Here is a 17,998-nt window from a genome sequence, read left to right as displayed (position 1 = left end):
TAGGCATGATGAAGGATTCACAATTTTCATTTAAAAGTTATTTTTTAAAAATGAAAAGATCAAATTAAATAAAAAAAACTTTTTATGTTTACCTGCGCTACCACCACCTTTAAAAGATTTTAATGAATTATATTTTGTGTTTGTCTGTATATGTGTGTCTTTTTTTCTTTTCACCATAAATCTGCCATTGGATTACAAATGGCTAAATCTGTAATGACTCTTTAATCTAGACATGTTGATTAATATGCACTAAATCCAAATTTAAATTGTTCTTTATCATAAACGGCTGCTAGTATTTACACAATAAACCTCATTTGCAGGGACGGTTGAGCAATAGTGGCCATACTGCACCTTGTAGATTTATTATTTATCTGTTGGAAGCATCAACACTGCTATAGGACTGATAAGCAGGCTTAATTTACATAAAGAGCAGAGTCCAACACGGCAGTGTAAAAACACACTCACTCAAGGAAAAGCTAGTACTCTAGAAAAAGAAGTTCCTGGAGAAAGAAGCTCCAGGGAGCAAAATGAAAACATGTCTTTTGATGTAAAATATAAAAGCAAAACTGTAAAACAATAAAAATAAGAAAGCATGAAACCAACCTAAAAACCGTTAAAGGAGCTTAAACTAAAATTGTATATGGACTTAAACCCTTTAGCTCACAGACAATTCTGTGTTTCAGAAATGTGAAAACATTTAAACTATGAACAGTAAGTGTGCAGGAACATACTGGTACTAGTAAAATAAAGATTTAATTTACCCTTTCTATAAAAACCATCTAGGCTGTGAGGGGCAGGAGGAGCTGAAAATGCATTCTGATTTTCAATCATCCTTTGTTAAATTTACCAGAATAAAAAAATCATCGTTCGCCACCCACTTCACGATCCATTTTAGGGAAAATTACATTGTTAAAAGTGTTTAACTAATTGAAACAGTAATATCCGAGTTCTGGTGGCTTTGCGGGATTCCTACACTCTAAAGCGAGCTCCATGCTGTCCTGCATCACTTTGATCTGGGAAGTAAAAAGGAATACTGTAATTACTGTGGTTGCACAGGTTTCTGCCTGAAGTGAAAAATGCTCCTTTTTTTCTCTAGTCACTTCAGATGGCGGCTTAAAACCTGTATTTTCTCTTTTCCTCTCGTCTTATGAAGACGGATGCATTCGTATGAAGGTGTAACATTATTAACTTGTACTTTTCTCAACAAAGCATTCAGTTGAATTACGCAGATGCAAAGTAAAAACACAGCGAAGTTTTATTTTACACTCCACCGAGGGCTTTGATACAAGACACAGATAACCGTTGCTGATAGTTGAGCTGATGTCTTTTTATCTAAATTTATCTTCTATCTAAACAAACACTGCTGCTTTGTGTAATCGCATGCTGGCTGTTACTGCTAAATACATTTTAAAAGGAGTGTAAAATCTGTTTTACAGCCCAGAGCAAGACAACATCTAAAGCGCTACTGTGTGTTTTAGGTTGTTTTCACACCTGATAGTCCGGTAGACTCTGTTTGATTTTGGATCAAAATTGCAACATTTGTTATATTTTCAGCTGGTTCGGTTTGTTTTCCCACTGCATTGTGTCAAACCAACCAAACCCTATGAAAAACCTGTTCACCCTCTCGCCTCTGGAGGCCACTGAAAGAAACGGCGCAAAAACATCTGAAGAGCACATTGAGTGGAACTTCCTTCTTCATGAAATGTAGACAAAAATGAAGTGCCGTCAAATTTTAGCGGGTGTAGGATTTCTCTTTGTCTTTGGTGAAAGACCACAAGCCATTGGACGTTTGTTTTGGTTGCATTTACACAGGATGACGCTATAGGCTGCTTCATGCTTTTGGAGTGGTCTCCGGTCTGCTTAGCGTTCACATATGCATTCAAACCGCAACAGAGTTTACAGCAACCAGTCCAAGACCTAGGTTTGTGGGCTAACTAGCTTGATTAATAGGGATAGTGTGAAAGTGTGAATGTGTCCTTAGGTTTACTTCGGCTACGACGGTATTGAATCGTTTCTGCACATTTCAGCAAGTCAAATGTAAGACTTAACAAAACCTAAGCACTCAGCTTTGTGCTTCTCACACTGCAGAGTTTGCTCTCTACAGCTTTAACCCCCATAGTGCCAAGCTTAAACGTTTTGTTCCATCACCTTAACTCGAACTGGTTGGCAGTAGAAATCAGCCATTTGCAAAAACGAACATCATCCAGCCAACTGCTAATACATTTGATAGAGGCAAAAACTCTAGCCAGCTAGCAAGGGTAGTTCAGCAGCTAGTTACCAGTAGCCTCAACCTCCTTGAGTCACAGAACTCAATGAAGATGTTTCCGAGCAACTTAAACTTTTGCCTAATAGAAAAGTCCCATGAGAAAATTAAACTATATTAAACAGTCCTGCCTTGGCAAAATTTAAGACCTGTGACTAACAAATTAAAGACCAACTTACATTTTTAATGAATTTAAGACATTTTAAGGTCTTAATTTTATACACACACACGCACTTAAGACTTTTTTAAGACATTTTACGGCTGCGTGGACACCCTGTAAATATTTAACATCTATTACTGAAATATTCAACATACTCTGCTGAGTTGTATTTCTAATATAATTACATGTCAAGGCCAAATGCTGTAAATAAGAATGAGATTTAAATCACAGCCTCATCACTGACCGGCCTGAATGAGCAGGAACTCCTTGGACTCGGTGCCCATCTCATTTGAGGCGGTGCAGTTATAGCTTCCAAAATCATTTTCAGACTCTGGTGTAATCTGGAGGGGAGAAGAAAATAGAGCAGTGAACATATGAAGGGAAGCACGGCTAAACAGACGAACAAACTTATGTGTCAAACACCATGAAGGTGACCTTTGTGTTTGTCCATCAGAGTAGCCTATTTTCATGTGTTGCTGTGAGCCTTCATGCTGCTGAATTATTCAAGGATTTTTTTCCCCCCACAATGAGGCTAGAAGAAAACCCCCCTCACTTCTTAGTCTATGCTCATGAAATCTTGATGACACAAGGTGATGGGGGGTCTGGGATGTGTCTGTCGACATGGAAAAAACTTTATGCATACATTATGTATGTTTACGTTGCAAAGTGTACTTAAAAGTCAGTACCTGTAGGTAGCTGGATAAAGGAGTTCTGAAGATTTTGATGTTGGTGGTGTTTGAGTTTGGAAGCTGCAGTCCATCTCTGAGCCAAACAATTGACACATCTGTTGGAAAAGCCTTGACCTCGCAGCTGATGTTGACCGGGTTTCCCTCCCAGGTGTAAACCGCAACTGTTCCGTGGATCTTAGGTGTATCTAGGAGTTAAGAATGTGATTCAGAAAACTCTTTCAAACAGCTGAAAATATTCTTTACCTTGTGCATAGTTCTGGTTGGAAGTTCATACACATTCATTATGGGGCTTTTAATGATTTATTTAATTTTGTTGTGTGAATATTTATATTTCGCCACATTCCTGAGCAGAATTTATTTAAATTAGTTTGTTTGTTTGGTGCAGAGAGACACCATTCAAGAATACTCCAAAAGATTGCACAGGGTTAAAGTTGGGGTGTGCCCCTCGGCTTCCTTTATCCATTCTAGTTTCAGTTTTTATAAGTATTTGGGATCCCAGTCTTTTGCAACACCCAGTAAAGTCAAAGTATCGCGCATCTGACCCAAACTGTCACCTTTTAGATGAAAGGTGTAGGGTCAGGATGTTCAAAATAACAGGAACTCTTCCGATTTAGGTCCATCAATAACTGGAAGCTGCTAGAACACAAGTATCCTGGTTCACCAAGAACTGAGAGGGTCCCAAACAAAACAGAAGCCCCTACTCAAAGTTTATGTCCTTCAATGACAACTGAGTTTTGTAAAGTTTTATGATCAGAGGAAACACAAACTTGGTTTATCTGTATGAACCAAAAAGTTTGTTTGCAGCAGTAAAGTTGAAGCTTTAAAACCTAAGAGCTATGTACCAAATGTCGAGCTGAGCGGTGGCAGCATTGCCAGAGGACGGAGCAGTGAAAAACAAGAAGTACCTCAAAGTTCTTCAAGTCAAATGAACAGCTACCTGGTGGAAACTTAGACACACTTTGGTTTTCTAGCAAATCGGTATAGAACAATGATCCCAAATGAAAATCAAAACTGGCAGGAAAGGATACAGATTCATGACATTAGGCTTCTGCAAGGACCCTGACCTCAACCCTGCAGAACGTGTGTAGGCTGTGGTTATTATCCTGGGTCAGGATAACAACCAATTTAAATAAACTCTATGTTCACCTTGAAACTTGCACATAGCTACAAAATGTTGCAGTCAAGGTGGAACTTACTAAGGAATATAGTTTAGATTTATGGCCTGAGCCAGACTCACATGCGACAAAAAGTTCAGGCTGGGTGGATCAGTGTTATTTGCTTGCTTGCAATCCATACAGCACAGAGAAAAACAAACGATAATGCACAATATGAAGTTGTTTTAATCTGCCCATGGACTAGAGTAGATAGCTTAACTTGTTGAGGAAATAAACACAACAAGTAGGGTGCAGAAGTTAATCAGATTGTAACAGCACAGTAAACCGCATGCACACACAGCTCTGTCCTGCTCTGTTTGAGCAGCAGTGGAGATGGGATCCTGCAAATCACACATCCCAGATGATTTTCACTTGAGTATTTGAACTTGACTCACCCTGAGGTTACAACAAACAACAAGATGGAACTGGAAGATGTTATTCACAAGCTAAAAATGGGTCACTGGTTACATTGCTTATCTAAATGGTCTGCAAGCAGAAGAAGTAAAATCGTAATTAAAAAAATTAGGCATAGTTCTATAAGTAAAGTTAATTAGTTGGGTTGGATTGGGCTGGGACACATTGCCTACGGATTTGGGTTGGGTCGGATACTAAGAAACGTGTACTCGCATACTAGTCAGCCTGTATGCAGAATTTTGACCCTGTGTAAATTACAGATGGTTCCCCAATAGTTTATAATTTGTTCTTTGTTCACATGCTTTACTTTTTTTCCCTTAGGGTTGATTGTTGTCTAATCATGCCAAATTTGAAAAATAACGGCTCAAATAAATAATTAAAAGCCCAAAACATCCACAATATTCATGCTGATTGTGACTGCAGGCTCACCTAAACCTAACCCTCAGGAACCATACTTATTTTCCAGATAAGCTTAAGACAATGCAATACTCACAGCGGACTTCCAGATAAGCGGTCTGTTCATCCTCTCCGATGGCACTGCGAGCTGTGCAGAGATACTGACCGGCATCTGTATACTTGACATACTTGAGAGTGAGGGAGGACACACGAGCATCGCTCCTTACTACTACATTTCCATCTGGGCTCTAAATGGTAGCAGAAAAAGGTTTGGTATAAGGGGGGGGACAAACAAAAAAAAAAAACAATAGGACTTCATTAATGGCTATATTGCATTGTCACATTAATAATTTTACAGAAAGATGTTTGTAACCTGAAATAGAAAAAGAAAGGTAAGCCAGCCTTTAATAAAGAGAGTGGACATTAACTTGAGGAAGGAGGCGAACAGCGCTCGATAAAGACGTGGAAACATGGGGACGCTGATGACGAGGCAGGAGAGCTGGTAAATAATAGATGGAAGACAGCATTAAGAACCATCTAGAGCTTTTCACATGGCAGCTACTAACTTGTGAAACATGCTGATGCACAGCTGCAGACAGGGTGCTCCACGCTTGCACTTTTACACATTGGCTGACATATTTATTTTTTGTGTGTTACATCATCATCGTTTCCAACAGTTTTTCTTTTATTTCCCCCTTTGCTGACATTATTTGTGAAGTATCAGATATGTTATGAGGCAGCGATGTGTACATCTAGCATTTACTCAGTTTTCAGGGATGCATCAAGTCACCATCCATTTGAAGTCTGTTACAGCAGTAAGTGCACTGATGTTGTTGTGACTGTTTTTACCATCTGGTACTAAAACTGCCAGACTATAAGGTTTCTTCTTTCAAAGAACTGTGGTGAAACATATTACTGTAAAAAGTCCTATTAGCCACTTGAATTTCAGGATGATGGCCGTTTTTCAAGATGGCCACCATTTTGAGCTTTTTAAGCCAATTATTGCCATGAAATGTTACCCATTTTCATGACTTGGATGAACTTTGTCAAATCATGTTTTCTTATTCATGCAACTTTAAAGTGATAATATGTAGAAAAATCAGCAATTGAGGACTTTGCTGTTCTCACACATGTCACACAGTCATCAACTAGACAGAGACAATGTGTGACAAAATGACAATCGTCTTGGTTGGCGCTAACTTCCGCTAATTCTTTAAATGTGTTTAGCGGTTTAGCAGCAGCAGAGCTAAGATTCTTGTTTAGTGAATTTATGGTTAGTGAACCTAACTTGTTGGCCACGACTGGCAATAACTATTGCTGATTGTAATACAAACATATATTCTTCATTTTAACCACAGTGGCCACTTTGAAAATGTCCACAAGAAAAAGATAACTGCAGATCAAGAAAATATAAATGCTTTCTATGGTTCAAAATATGTAAGCTGGGATTTGACACCAAACACATTCATCTATTTGGTGATTTTAGTGCAAACATGTATTTTCCATGACAACCATGGTGGCCCTCTTAAGAAATTACAAAAACTATTACCAGACATGGGTGATCAATGGGTCAAATTATGCATGATTTAACAAAAGTAATCTGTGATAATCATTGGTACATTTAGTGCAAAATACATGATCTCTAATGACCATCTTGTAAAATGGCAGCCATCTTGAATATTTCAGTAGCTTTTTTTGTTGTTGAAAAAAGCAAGACCCATTGAACATCTATGCCAAGTTAACTTCTTGTATCCGCATGTGAAAGATTTTTCTGAAATATTCAGTTATCTTCTGCACCAGTATTTTAGTGCTTTATTCATTTAAAAGACGAAACAAATTAAAACATGACATCCTCAACATAATCAGATCCACATCTACCAAAACCAAATAAATTGACTTTTTTTTCTGTACACATTTATACAATAACATTATGCATCTGTTCTTTTAACAAGGTGCTAGACCTGAATATCTAAGCGTCTCTTACGGTTGCCTTCGTGGCTTTGATCCAAATTGAAAACAAAACAATGGCAGAATGCTTTTACACAGACTGAATTAGGGCCCAGCCTGGGAAGCCATTTAAGAGAAACAGTGTTAGTTTGTATTCAAATTGAACACACAAAGCATGTCTAGGGCATTTATTATGCAGAGGGTAGCGGGAGCAGGGAGACACTTACATAACACACACTACCCTTTTCTTCTGACCCCTGTGCAGATAGCTATCTCAGTCGACCCCTGTGGTGCTGTTTTCGATTGCTGCATTTATACAACATGCCACACTGCATCTAAGCATTAGCGCCTACTTTAAAGAAAGCTTTAGGTATGGATGGGCTCTTTTTGGGGACACTAAAGCCTCTGATGTAATTCATAAAGAAGCAAAGTGTGTGAGAGATCCCAAAAATGTGGAACGTTTTTATATATTTATCAACATTTTGGTAAATGAGATTATTATGAAAAATCTCAGCTAATTTAGTTATTTTGATAGAAAAAGCTAAACTCCTCCTGATTCATTACACACAGTAAGACATATTTTCTTTTCTTTTTATTTGGATAATGCTAATTTAATTAGCACATGAAAACCCAACATCCAGTCTCTCTGGAATTACATGAAAAATAAAAGACTAATAAAAATGCTGCGTTATGCTCGACATAATCATCTTCTAAATTGTCTGTTGTCAAGTAGACGGTAATCAACACCCTGAACAAGTATGGTGTGCCACAAAAAATAGTTACTAAAGCAGCTGGCTGTTCACAAAGTGCTGTGACAAAGACTATTGATGGAAAGTTTAGTGGAAGAAAAAACTGTTAGTAAAAGGTGTAGAGTCCAATCATTAGTGCTATATGGGTCAAAATCATGCTGTTGAAAGAACTCATGAGCCATAAATATATGATTTTCTTTTCTGTAGTTTTTTATTGAAAGGATTAACAACTTGAACAGTTCTTATTTTTCCTTGTTAATGTCCCAAAAATAAACTAAACGAGCAATATTTTAATTAAATGGACATAGATGTCTAGACAAGGAATAAGCCAATCGCTTTAGATTTTAAAATATATATATATATATTTTCTGCATGTCTTACATATTGGTAGCAGAAACAACATGATATGGAAAATGTGTTCATCAAATAAATTTGTTGTGTTTAGCCAAATTCAATGACTGGGTGACCCCAAGTCTGCTGTTAAGTGAAAGTTGCAGGATCTATGTGGTTCTACTGCCTAAAAAAGTGAAAGGGGCAGTATGGGCTTAGGTTGAACAAAACTGTAGTGTTATGTGCAACATCTCACTGCAACGCTAGGAAAAACATTAAGGGGTTAATAGAGCAGAGCTGCTGTGATGACTTAATGAAGGCGAAGGTTCAGAAGGAACAGGAGCTTTTAAAAGAGACAGAGGCCCAATTTCATAGCATTAAATTACAACAGGGTTTCCCTCAGTGTATTATCAGCCTGGTGGGCCACCAGGCTTTACTTGTGCCCCCACCAGGCTAAGCATTGATAATTTTTAAGTCTTTTTTAAAATGTTAGCATTTTTTAAGGCTTTATAGTTGGATATAGTTAGGCTTTATAGTCAGATATTAAACTCCCAGTCTTTCAGTAACACATAATTATCAAGTGATATTTTCAAATTTTCTATCAACTTTAAACATTTTTTAACTCAAAAACATGACGGGCCGCTGGCCGAATGACTGCCCTATCGCCCAATCACCAGGCTTAGCAAGTTTTCTGGGGGAAAACCTTGTACAACGTGACATTTTTTAGCTGTATTTGACACATACTGTATATATCTTCTTGGTTGTGCTATAAAGTGGCAGAATGTGCCTGGAAAATACATAATACTTTAAAGCAAAAAAGCCATCAATCATATAAGAAACACTTTGCATGGTACATAATATTTTCCATTAATATTTGTTTAATTGGAATCTGCATCTTTTTTCAAATGTCTTGCTCTTTGGATGTTTTGCCCACTGAGAGTCTCTGGGATATTCGCAAGAAAAATAATTTAATTAAGACTAATTACACAATATTCTAATCTATTTTTTTTTAAACAGATTTTTTTTTTATGAGCTGTAAGCCATATTAATCAAGATTAACAGTAATAATAAAATACATCACCGTGTGTAATAAATCTTTACTGTGCATGTTCCACTGCTTGATTTTTAACAACTTGAATAAATTAACTTTTCTTATGACTTTCTTGAGATGTTGTACGAAAAGCAGAAGCTTTTTAAAAAGATTAATCTAAATCAGATGGAGGAGAAAAAACACTTCAGCATCCTTTACTAATAAAGCCAAACTGGCAGCAGAGTATGACAAGTAATAATTTTCCTTCTCAAACCAAAGAGCGACTTTGAGGAACCTCGGAGCATAAAATTGACACTACATACAGGACAAGTTAAACTCATGTCTCATCAAATATAAAATAGGCTGGCATACAAATGTACCTTCCACCTGCACAGCTTATTAAACGAACACACTCAGTATTCTCCCAGTGCTTCCAAGCCTTCCCTCCCGTGTGATTTGTAATTGGATGTCTTGCAGAGAGACACACACTGATCAACTCAGAGCGCAGGTGAACTAAAAAAGCATATCATTATGTTGGAAAGTGAAAATTATTATTGCCTCATCCATTAATGAAATCTAGAGAGCTCATGACTAGAAACTACATGTGCTGCAAAAAGGCCACCAGGATGTTTTTTTTAGATTTCACTAAAATATGTTTAATGTGGACAAATGTATGTCTCTATATGAATGAACCTGGTGTAATTCGTCGGGCATATGTGTTTTTTTGCTGAAAGAGATCGGTTTTCTTAGTCTTATGTAACTGGGGGTGAATTTTTTCAGGTTTTTAGAGTTTCCTGTTTTATTGTTTTAGAATAACTGCCTAGTTACGGATCCAGATAGCCAGGATGAGTCAATCACTTTTGTATTGGGGAAAAAATAAAAATTTGAGTCACTTTTTGCACAACTTTCTATCGGTGATGCAAACGCGTTCTGACACTGTTGGCAACCGCTGCTCACACCTGAGGAGGGATGCAACCCCCTCCCTCATCAGAGGTGAGCAGCTACTGTAAATATCTAAAAGTTGAACCTGTCAAATTACATTCAATATTAACATTTGACCTGACAAAATATTGACATTATTTGCAAACTCTGAGCATTAACACATATTTGATTTCCTAGACTATACTAAATTCTCTTCATTTGAAACATCTGTGGAGGTAAAAATAGCGATCCTATTTCAGGACCCAAAATGATCTGAAAGTACAGCACTGATGTCAAAGTAAAATTATAAATAACTGTGGTAACTTTAATACTCAGCATTGCACATAAAGCAGGGGATCAGTGACGCACTTAGCGAAAAGAGAAGACGAATCTGAAGCAGTTCTGATCATTTCACTCAGCGCTGCGGATGGCACAGAAATGACGGAGATTTTCTCACTAATTTTCACACATATGGAGAACACATATTTGATGGAGAAGCAAGCGTCAGAGGGCTGCTCTTTTCTTCAGACAATATTTGAATTTTATTGACTGGTGGTCCTTTGTTCATTTCAACATTTTCAACCCAAAAAAGTCTGATCTACATACTACATGAGGATGGCAGTAACTTTGGAAGATGTACATTTGGAGCGGTTGCATGAAAAGCAAAATATGTGGGAGAGAGGTTACCTCTGGATCATGAATGTCTGCCATTATGCCATTTCTGACATTAAAAAAAAAATTAGCAAAAAAAATTTGATTAATCAGATATATCTGAACAAAACTATGTTGAGGATTCGTGTTTGAGAAGAAAAAGTCACAGGTTTAAACAGAAATAACCACTATGTAAGGTGCCTTGCAAAAGTATTCACATCCCTTTAACTTTCACACATTTTGTAATGTTAAAACCACTAACCTAATTATATTTTACTGTAATTTTATGTGATAGATCTCAGGAAGCACAAAATTGTCGTAATAGGAAAATGTTCAAATATTTTATAACTTTATTTCAATTTTATTTTACATTTTTAACAAATATCTGCGATAACACTTCAGTTGCTAGCTTTAGCTTTAGGCGTCGTTCCATTAAGTCCAAACAAGTTCATTGTCGGAAAAAAACCCAACCTCCACAGCATGATACTGCCACCAATATGTTTCACGGTAGGGATTATATTTTGTTAAACACAATCTTTAAGTAATATAAAAGAAAATTATATTGCTTAAATTCTTTTGGCATTAAGCAATATATATAAAAAAAACAACACATTTTTCCTATTGCATCCCAGTTATTTCCTACACTGTGTAAGCTTATCACATTAAGTCTGCATAAAATACACAAAAGTTTGTGATTGTAACTCAAAACGTGAGTGAATTGAAGGTGTATAAATACTTTTCCAAAGCAACGATTGTGATAAAAATGTTGCGGTCGAACTGGTTGAAATGAAGCCAAAACGGACAGAATTCCACCAGCACCACTTTCTCTACTGCATCACTCTCAGCGTTTTATACTCTCGTTGACCCTTATTTGATCAAGAATTTTGATCTGCATCCATTCGGAATTGAATTAGACTTCCCTGACGTGAATGATGGATGGGTGGAGGAAAAAGCCATGCATTTAGAATACCTTGTGCTGCTCAGGCCGAGTCCATGATGCCTGCAGAGGACAGAGAAACAACAGACAGAAGGCAAAGCAATTCTTAGAAGGTAATGCTCATCCTCTCAAGAATGGGATGCAGCACATTGCATACAAGTATTAAATGTCCCGATTATTTACCTTGCATCCAAAGTGCCTGCTCTGAATATCTGATTTCGTTAAAGCCTGCAGCTGCTGTCTTTTTTTTTGTTGTTCTTTTTTCTTTCACAGTGAGAAATTTTTTAACTGGAGAATTTAGTGAATTTTATGACCTTTGCACACCAAAACAAGGTAGATCTATTGGAATCATGAAAGGCCTTTTTTCCCCAGATAAGAGGGACCTTGATTTATTAGGAGGATGTGATTCAATACAAGGCAACAACAGAGGTAGGACAGTCTTCTTTGGTAAAGGAGATACAGCAATTATCGACTCGCAATCCATTTTAGTCCAGTCCTGCTGTCTTTATTTGTTAAAAGCCTCTTCTCTGCACCAAGGCACACAGGTTAGCAAGCTCGTCACTGAAGTCACCGAACAACACTTTTGGGCTTTTCAATAAGCGATGAAGGATTGAAAAAAAAGGCAATTTCATTGGAAGGTCTTCCAGAAAATAAATCTGTGCCTGCAAGAGTTCTGCAAGTAGCATTTTTCTCCCTTGGTAACAAGCTTTGTTCTCCAAAAAACAAAAAGGATGACAGCTCCCTTTGTCACGTATTTAAGCCGCAAAACAAAATATTTTCTTTTTGTTTGTAAATGATACAATTAAAAATGAAATATAACCCACGCTGCTTTAGAGGTTTTTCTTCGACTTTGAAGAACCACCGCTTAGTTGGCGTGCTCACGTCTTTGGGAAATTAAATGCAATTGTTCAAAAAGCTCATTTGTTTTGAGATCTGGCACGGATTTTACATATTTTCAACAGCTATAAAGCTCCAACATTATCTGTAAAGCTGTTCCTATAATTTCTAGAGCTTTCAAGGCAATGCCAGACCGTTGTTTTCTCCAGCTGTGTGGGAAGAAGGGTAGTGGCGCCCCTGCCCCATCTGTTGCTGTGCACTGACGGTCAGCTGGTTGAAAAAAAAAAATCCCCTCCTTTTATGAGTTTGAGAAAATTGAGTGAAAACTAACAACGCTGTCCATCACTATTGAAATTAAGAGATAAGGCGGACTGCCGACAGCCCAACTAATTGACCACATACACTTGTGTTGCCCTATAAAAAGCCAACGGGTATAACATGACACATATTCAAAACTACTTTGATTTTGTATGTTAGTGGTGGGCATTTATCGTATCGTTTATCATTTATTGGGATAAATAAGAATTTTGATTTATCGTTGTCACAATAAATTCCAATTCATTATACTTAAAGTCTATGTTGTCTGGATTGTTGGTTTTACTATTTTCTCTACTGTTTGTTCAACAAGAATGTCAATAAATGACAATAAATGTGAAAATATAATTAAAGGCACTTAATGTAGGTAGCCTAGTGATACAAATCACAGTTTTTTATGTGACTGGTGTTCTGAAGAATCATATTAGAAATCATATTGTGCTTTTTAGGGAGCTACAGAACTACCTTAAAAAAAGAACAAAGAAATAGTTCTTATTGTCACTATAGTAACACAAAACGCTGAACATTGTGATAAAACTTTAAGTCTATGTCGCCCACCCCTACTGTACGTCTAATTATTAAATTTTGTTTTTATCTTATGAAATAAAATCGAAGTACATTTATGTTAAAATGGGGCTAATGAGTAACTTTTCACAGCTGATTGAATTTCTTATGATGCACAAAGCATGTCATTTGAAACGGCAAATATTACAATTAACAAACTTAAATACTTCTGTTTGACAAATGAACAAATATGAAAACCGCCAGTCTGCAGTAGGAATATGTAAAACACCCTGTACTGAGACTGATCATTTTCAGCAAGATTCTGAGAGCTATTTGTCTGGAAGACATTTCTTAAGACCCTTCCTCTGAAGGAAGAAGAAGAGATGTTGCTTTTGAAAGAACATACACGGCCTCCAGTCACTTCAGCCAGAAAAGAGGGGTATTAACGTTTTGACAGAATTTCGCTGCAATCCTATTAGTTCAAAGAAATTGACAAAGTGGCAACGCGTTAAACTGTCAATCCAGACCATTCTGAAAACTGAAAGCATCTGTCTGAAAGGTAACTGACTTAGCGTTAGCTGCAGGTGGAGCTGGTGGAGTCGACAGGTGGGAGATTTAACTGGAGTTTGTCCTTTCTGCTTGTTGTACAGAGATAAACAGCCATCTTTTTTCATGGGAAGAGACATGAAATGTTTAGCACTAGTGCTTCTAACAAAAAACGTAATTTAGTCACATGTACAACCAAGTTCATTTTTTACAGCCGTGTGAACAATTTCACGTTTCTGTTTTCAAATTTCCAATTTTTTGGAATGCAAAAATTCCATGATCGTCAGCATCTCCGCACTTCTCTAACATACATCCAATAAATTACAGAGCTATATCACATCTCGGCGGATAAAGTCTCAAAAACAGCACAGACTTTTCGAACCAGTGTAGACAACATGCTACATCCAATTAAAATCACAACACTGGAAGAACTCCACGAGACGGAAACCTTTGCGGACAGCATGCTCTGTGGTGATGCTGACGAGAAAATGTTAAGCATGTCAATGAGATGTGATGCCCTACAAAGCAGGAACACAAACACACACAAAAAAACATTATTTAGATGCAACAAGCAGAGTGATAAACAGCTATTTCATCAGATGCAGTGGCGAGAAAATGCAAGAGGAAATGGAAGCAATCTACTGGAATAATAATGGGGCAAAACAGTGAATCAAACCATCAATATTCACATCTAAAAGCACTTCTGCATCATCGTTAGTGCCTCGGCAGAAGGCTTTTAAACGACTTACGGCGTGTTTCAAGTCGACCGGCTTTACATTAGCTAATTCCTTTAATATCCTTGACAATCTGCACCCTTTTCTCAGTGCCAAGATAAAGACAGTAAATACTTATGAGCAGAGTTTTATGCAAAGCTGACCGTTCATTATTAAGTGTGCCGTTTTGGCCGCGTAGTAGCCGAGCGCCGCCAAAGAGCGGTCGCCCAATTAAAACGAACGACTCGACGGCGTGGAGCGTAGCCTCTTAGTCGGAGTAAGCGGTAAGCGAGCTGACGAGCAGCCGCCGTCGTATCGGTGACGGGTGCTTATCTGAGACAAAAAAAGGACGAGGAGAGGACACCTACAGCAATCACTTCAAGGAGGAAACACCAAGAACAATGTGCTGCTGGCACCCAGGAGAGTTATCAGTTTTATTTCTTTTTTCTTCTCCAGCCCATTGTTACTCCCTTCCACAGACAATAATCCTCCTTCTGTTCTGACTCAAACTGTAGTGTCAGCGGGAAAAAAGAAAACGGCGACTAGAGCAAATAATTTAGACACGTTAACAGAACCTTGACTGTGTTGTTGTTTTATTTTTTTAAACTAAAATATCTGATTAAGCTTTCTGTCATTGTCCTGAACCATTTATATATGCTGAGCCTTGGAACATTTCTATTGTTTCAGGACAAAATGAGCTGCAGCCACCTTTACATCACATCTCATCACGCCTGACCTGGCATGTTAATAACGAGGAGCCGGAACAGCTCAGCCCTTTGTTTCAGCTGGAAACACTCAAACGTAAAGTACGAGTTTCTTCACACATCTTACGACTGATAAAATCCCCTCACTAGTTTTTTTAGCATCCAAAAAAAAAAAAAGAAAGCAATTGAAAAGTCAAAGAACTAATTTATAGTTCTTAACTTGATTTTGCAAAAAAAATAAAAATAAATATATATATACTGTATATATACAGTACAGACCAAAGGTTTGAACACACCTTTTAATTCAATGAGTTTCCTTTATTTTCATGACTACTGACATTGTAGATTCACACTGAAGGCATCAAAACTATGAATAACACATGTGGAAATATGCACTAAACAAAAAAGTGTAAAACAACTGAAAATACCCCTTATATTCTAGTTTCTTCAAAGTAGCAACCTTTTGCTGTGATTACTGCTTTGCACACACTCTGCATTTTCTTGATGAGCTTCAAGAGGTCGTCACCTGAAATGGTTTTCACTTCATAGGTCAACCTGCCCTGTCAGGTTAATAAGTGGGATTTCTTGCCTTATAAATAGTCATGAAAATAAATAAAACCCATTGAATTACAAAGTGTGTCCAAACTTTTGGTCTGTACTGTATATATATATATATATGTATATATATAATCCATTGGTAAACCATTGATAATTACAGCTTGAAAACACAGCATCAAGGAAAAATATTTAATATGTATTCAACTAAGCCAAAACATTCATTATGTAGATAATGTACAAAGCGTGAATAAAAACTCCATTTATATTTTCAGTTATTAAACTGGCGCACTTATCTAATACGACTTGCAGCAACAGCTTTCAAAGGATCAGGAGACTCAAATACTACATGCGAAGTTGATTAAAGTTTTTTTTTTATTGTTTTTAATAAATATATTACCACTTAACTTTGATAGCAGCATAAACAAAAGCAAAACTATCCCCAGATAAGCTCTGATTGAACTCTGAAATGTAACTAAGCTGGTAAACTCCCACAAGTCCATGTTTTTTTTTTTTTTTAACATGGTTCTTTTATCCTCTTTCAGTCAGTGAACAGAACAGTAATCCTCAATTCTCACACTGTGCTTCTTCTTAAATGGCTGTGGGACAATGCTTTTTTTCCGCCTACATCTCGAGTGGCTTACCATTGGTTTCTTACGCTAACCTTTGAATTCCAAGCAGAAAAGGAAGCGACTCGAATGAAGACGTGTCACATTTACTATATGTTAGATTTGCATTCACTAGGGGAGGCAAATGTGAGGTAGTCTTCCACTAAATATGCAATAAATGAGTTATTTTATGGAATTAGTTATTAATAAAGTAAACTGTGTCAATACGGGTTTTAGGTGCAGTTAAGCCCAAAATGATTCATGACTCTGGCAGATTTAGTTATAAATCCTTGGCATTCAACCAAGACGTTTTGTTTCTGGTAAGAAAAGGAGAGAGGATTCTGTTGAAATTGCAATAAAACAATGCAACGTGTTGCCTTTTTAATCACATTTGATCAAAAAACAGAATGAAAAGTTATTTCGAGCTCCTGCAAAAATCAATTAAAATATGTTCTTCGGAATTACAGAAATCAAATCCTTAATATTGCTGAGTTTCATCAAAACGTTGAAAACTTCTTGGAAAATTTGAAAGATAATACTTTAAATCTAAATCTGCCAAAGCAAAAGAATAATTATGGTCTACAGGCGCATCTCAATGAACTAGAATATTATCATAATTATTTTATTTTAGTACTTCAGAAAGTGAAACTTATACATTATGTAGATTCATTGCAGAAAGTGATATATTGCCAGAGTTTATTAATCTTTTCATTTGATTCATAAAAAGCACTTTAAAACATTGAAATAAGGAGATTAAAGTGCATAACAATAAAACCATGAAACCTGACCTTACCTATTAAATGTGATTTGCTTCACAGCCCCCTAAGCATGCAATTATCCCTGATGCTTGTGCAACTTTTTCCAAATTCAAATGAGTTTCTACTTGAAACTTTCCATTAATACGCTCAGGAGACCAAACACTGAACAGCTAGCTTGTTTAGTGGCTTGAACTCCCTGGAAATGTCCAGACAACTGTTTTGTCAGTAGTCTTCACCACAGACTTCTGTGATAAAACTCAGTTTTATTAGTAGTTGACACTTAAAATACTTCGTTCTGAGCATTGCCAATACACGAGATGAAGGAACTTTTTAATATGTTTTCTGATTTTTGCAGATGTACCCGTATGTTGTATTCAAACCTGAAAAGAGTACAACAACATTGTCAAAGACATTAAAAACAGCTTTGAGGTAACATTATTGCTCAATACTGTGACTTACACTACTGTGTTTTTTTACACAAAGGTATCGTACAGTGAGAATATCAAACTGGCACATTCCTACTTTTACACAGAGTAGTTGCTAAGTGTCCACCAAACAAGAAAAAAGTGCAACATCTACAGTAGAAAAGATTGGACTCAGTCAGGTTTTTGTGAAATCACGAGTTTTCAGACATTGGAACAGTAAAAAAAAAGTCTAACACTGCTCACTAACCAAGATATCTATGTAAAATATAATCTCCAACAAGCAGTACTGCTAGATCAGAATGCTAATGATGTTCAACTCTTCAACCAGAAATGACAGCATCTGACCAGTTAGAGAGAGAGAGAGTGCGCCAAAGAACTAAAGACACTTTCAG

At 36.9% G+C, this 17,998-nt stretch overlaps 1 protein-coding gene across 12 annotated transcripts in view; it reads right to left on the bottom strand.

Annotated features, from left to right (window-relative positions):
* Positions 1-17,998, bottom strand: part of ncam1 (neural cell adhesion molecule 1) — a 109,318-nt gene that overhangs the window by 20,065 nt on the left and 71,255 nt on the right. For 9 of the 12 annotated variants that reach the window (XM_023352001.1, XM_023351999.1, XM_023352008.1 and 6 more), the window contains 4 exons: positions 11,675-11,704; positions 5,174-5,324; positions 3,110-3,297; positions 2,668-2,764 (listed from right to left, as the gene is read on the bottom strand). In XM_023352001.1, coding sequence (XP_023207769.1) covers positions 2,668-2,764; positions 3,110-3,297; positions 5,174-5,324; positions 11,675-11,704 — 466 coding nt within the window. The remainder of the gene's footprint in view (positions 1-2,667; positions 2,765-3,109; positions 3,298-5,173; positions 5,325-11,674; positions 11,705-17,998) is intronic. The other 3 variants (XM_023352011.1, XM_023352003.1, XM_023352004.1) reach the window with 1 other exon arrangement.

This window comes from Xiphophorus maculatus, chromosome 18, assembly GCF_002775205.1.
Source record: "Xiphophorus maculatus strain JP 163 A chromosome 18, X_maculatus-5.0-male, whole genome shotgun sequence".
In the NCBI taxonomy this organism is placed as follows: domain Eukaryota; kingdom Metazoa; phylum Chordata; class Actinopteri; order Cyprinodontiformes; family Poeciliidae; genus Xiphophorus; species Xiphophorus maculatus.
This window is presented reverse-complemented; position numbering and strand designations above follow the sequence as displayed.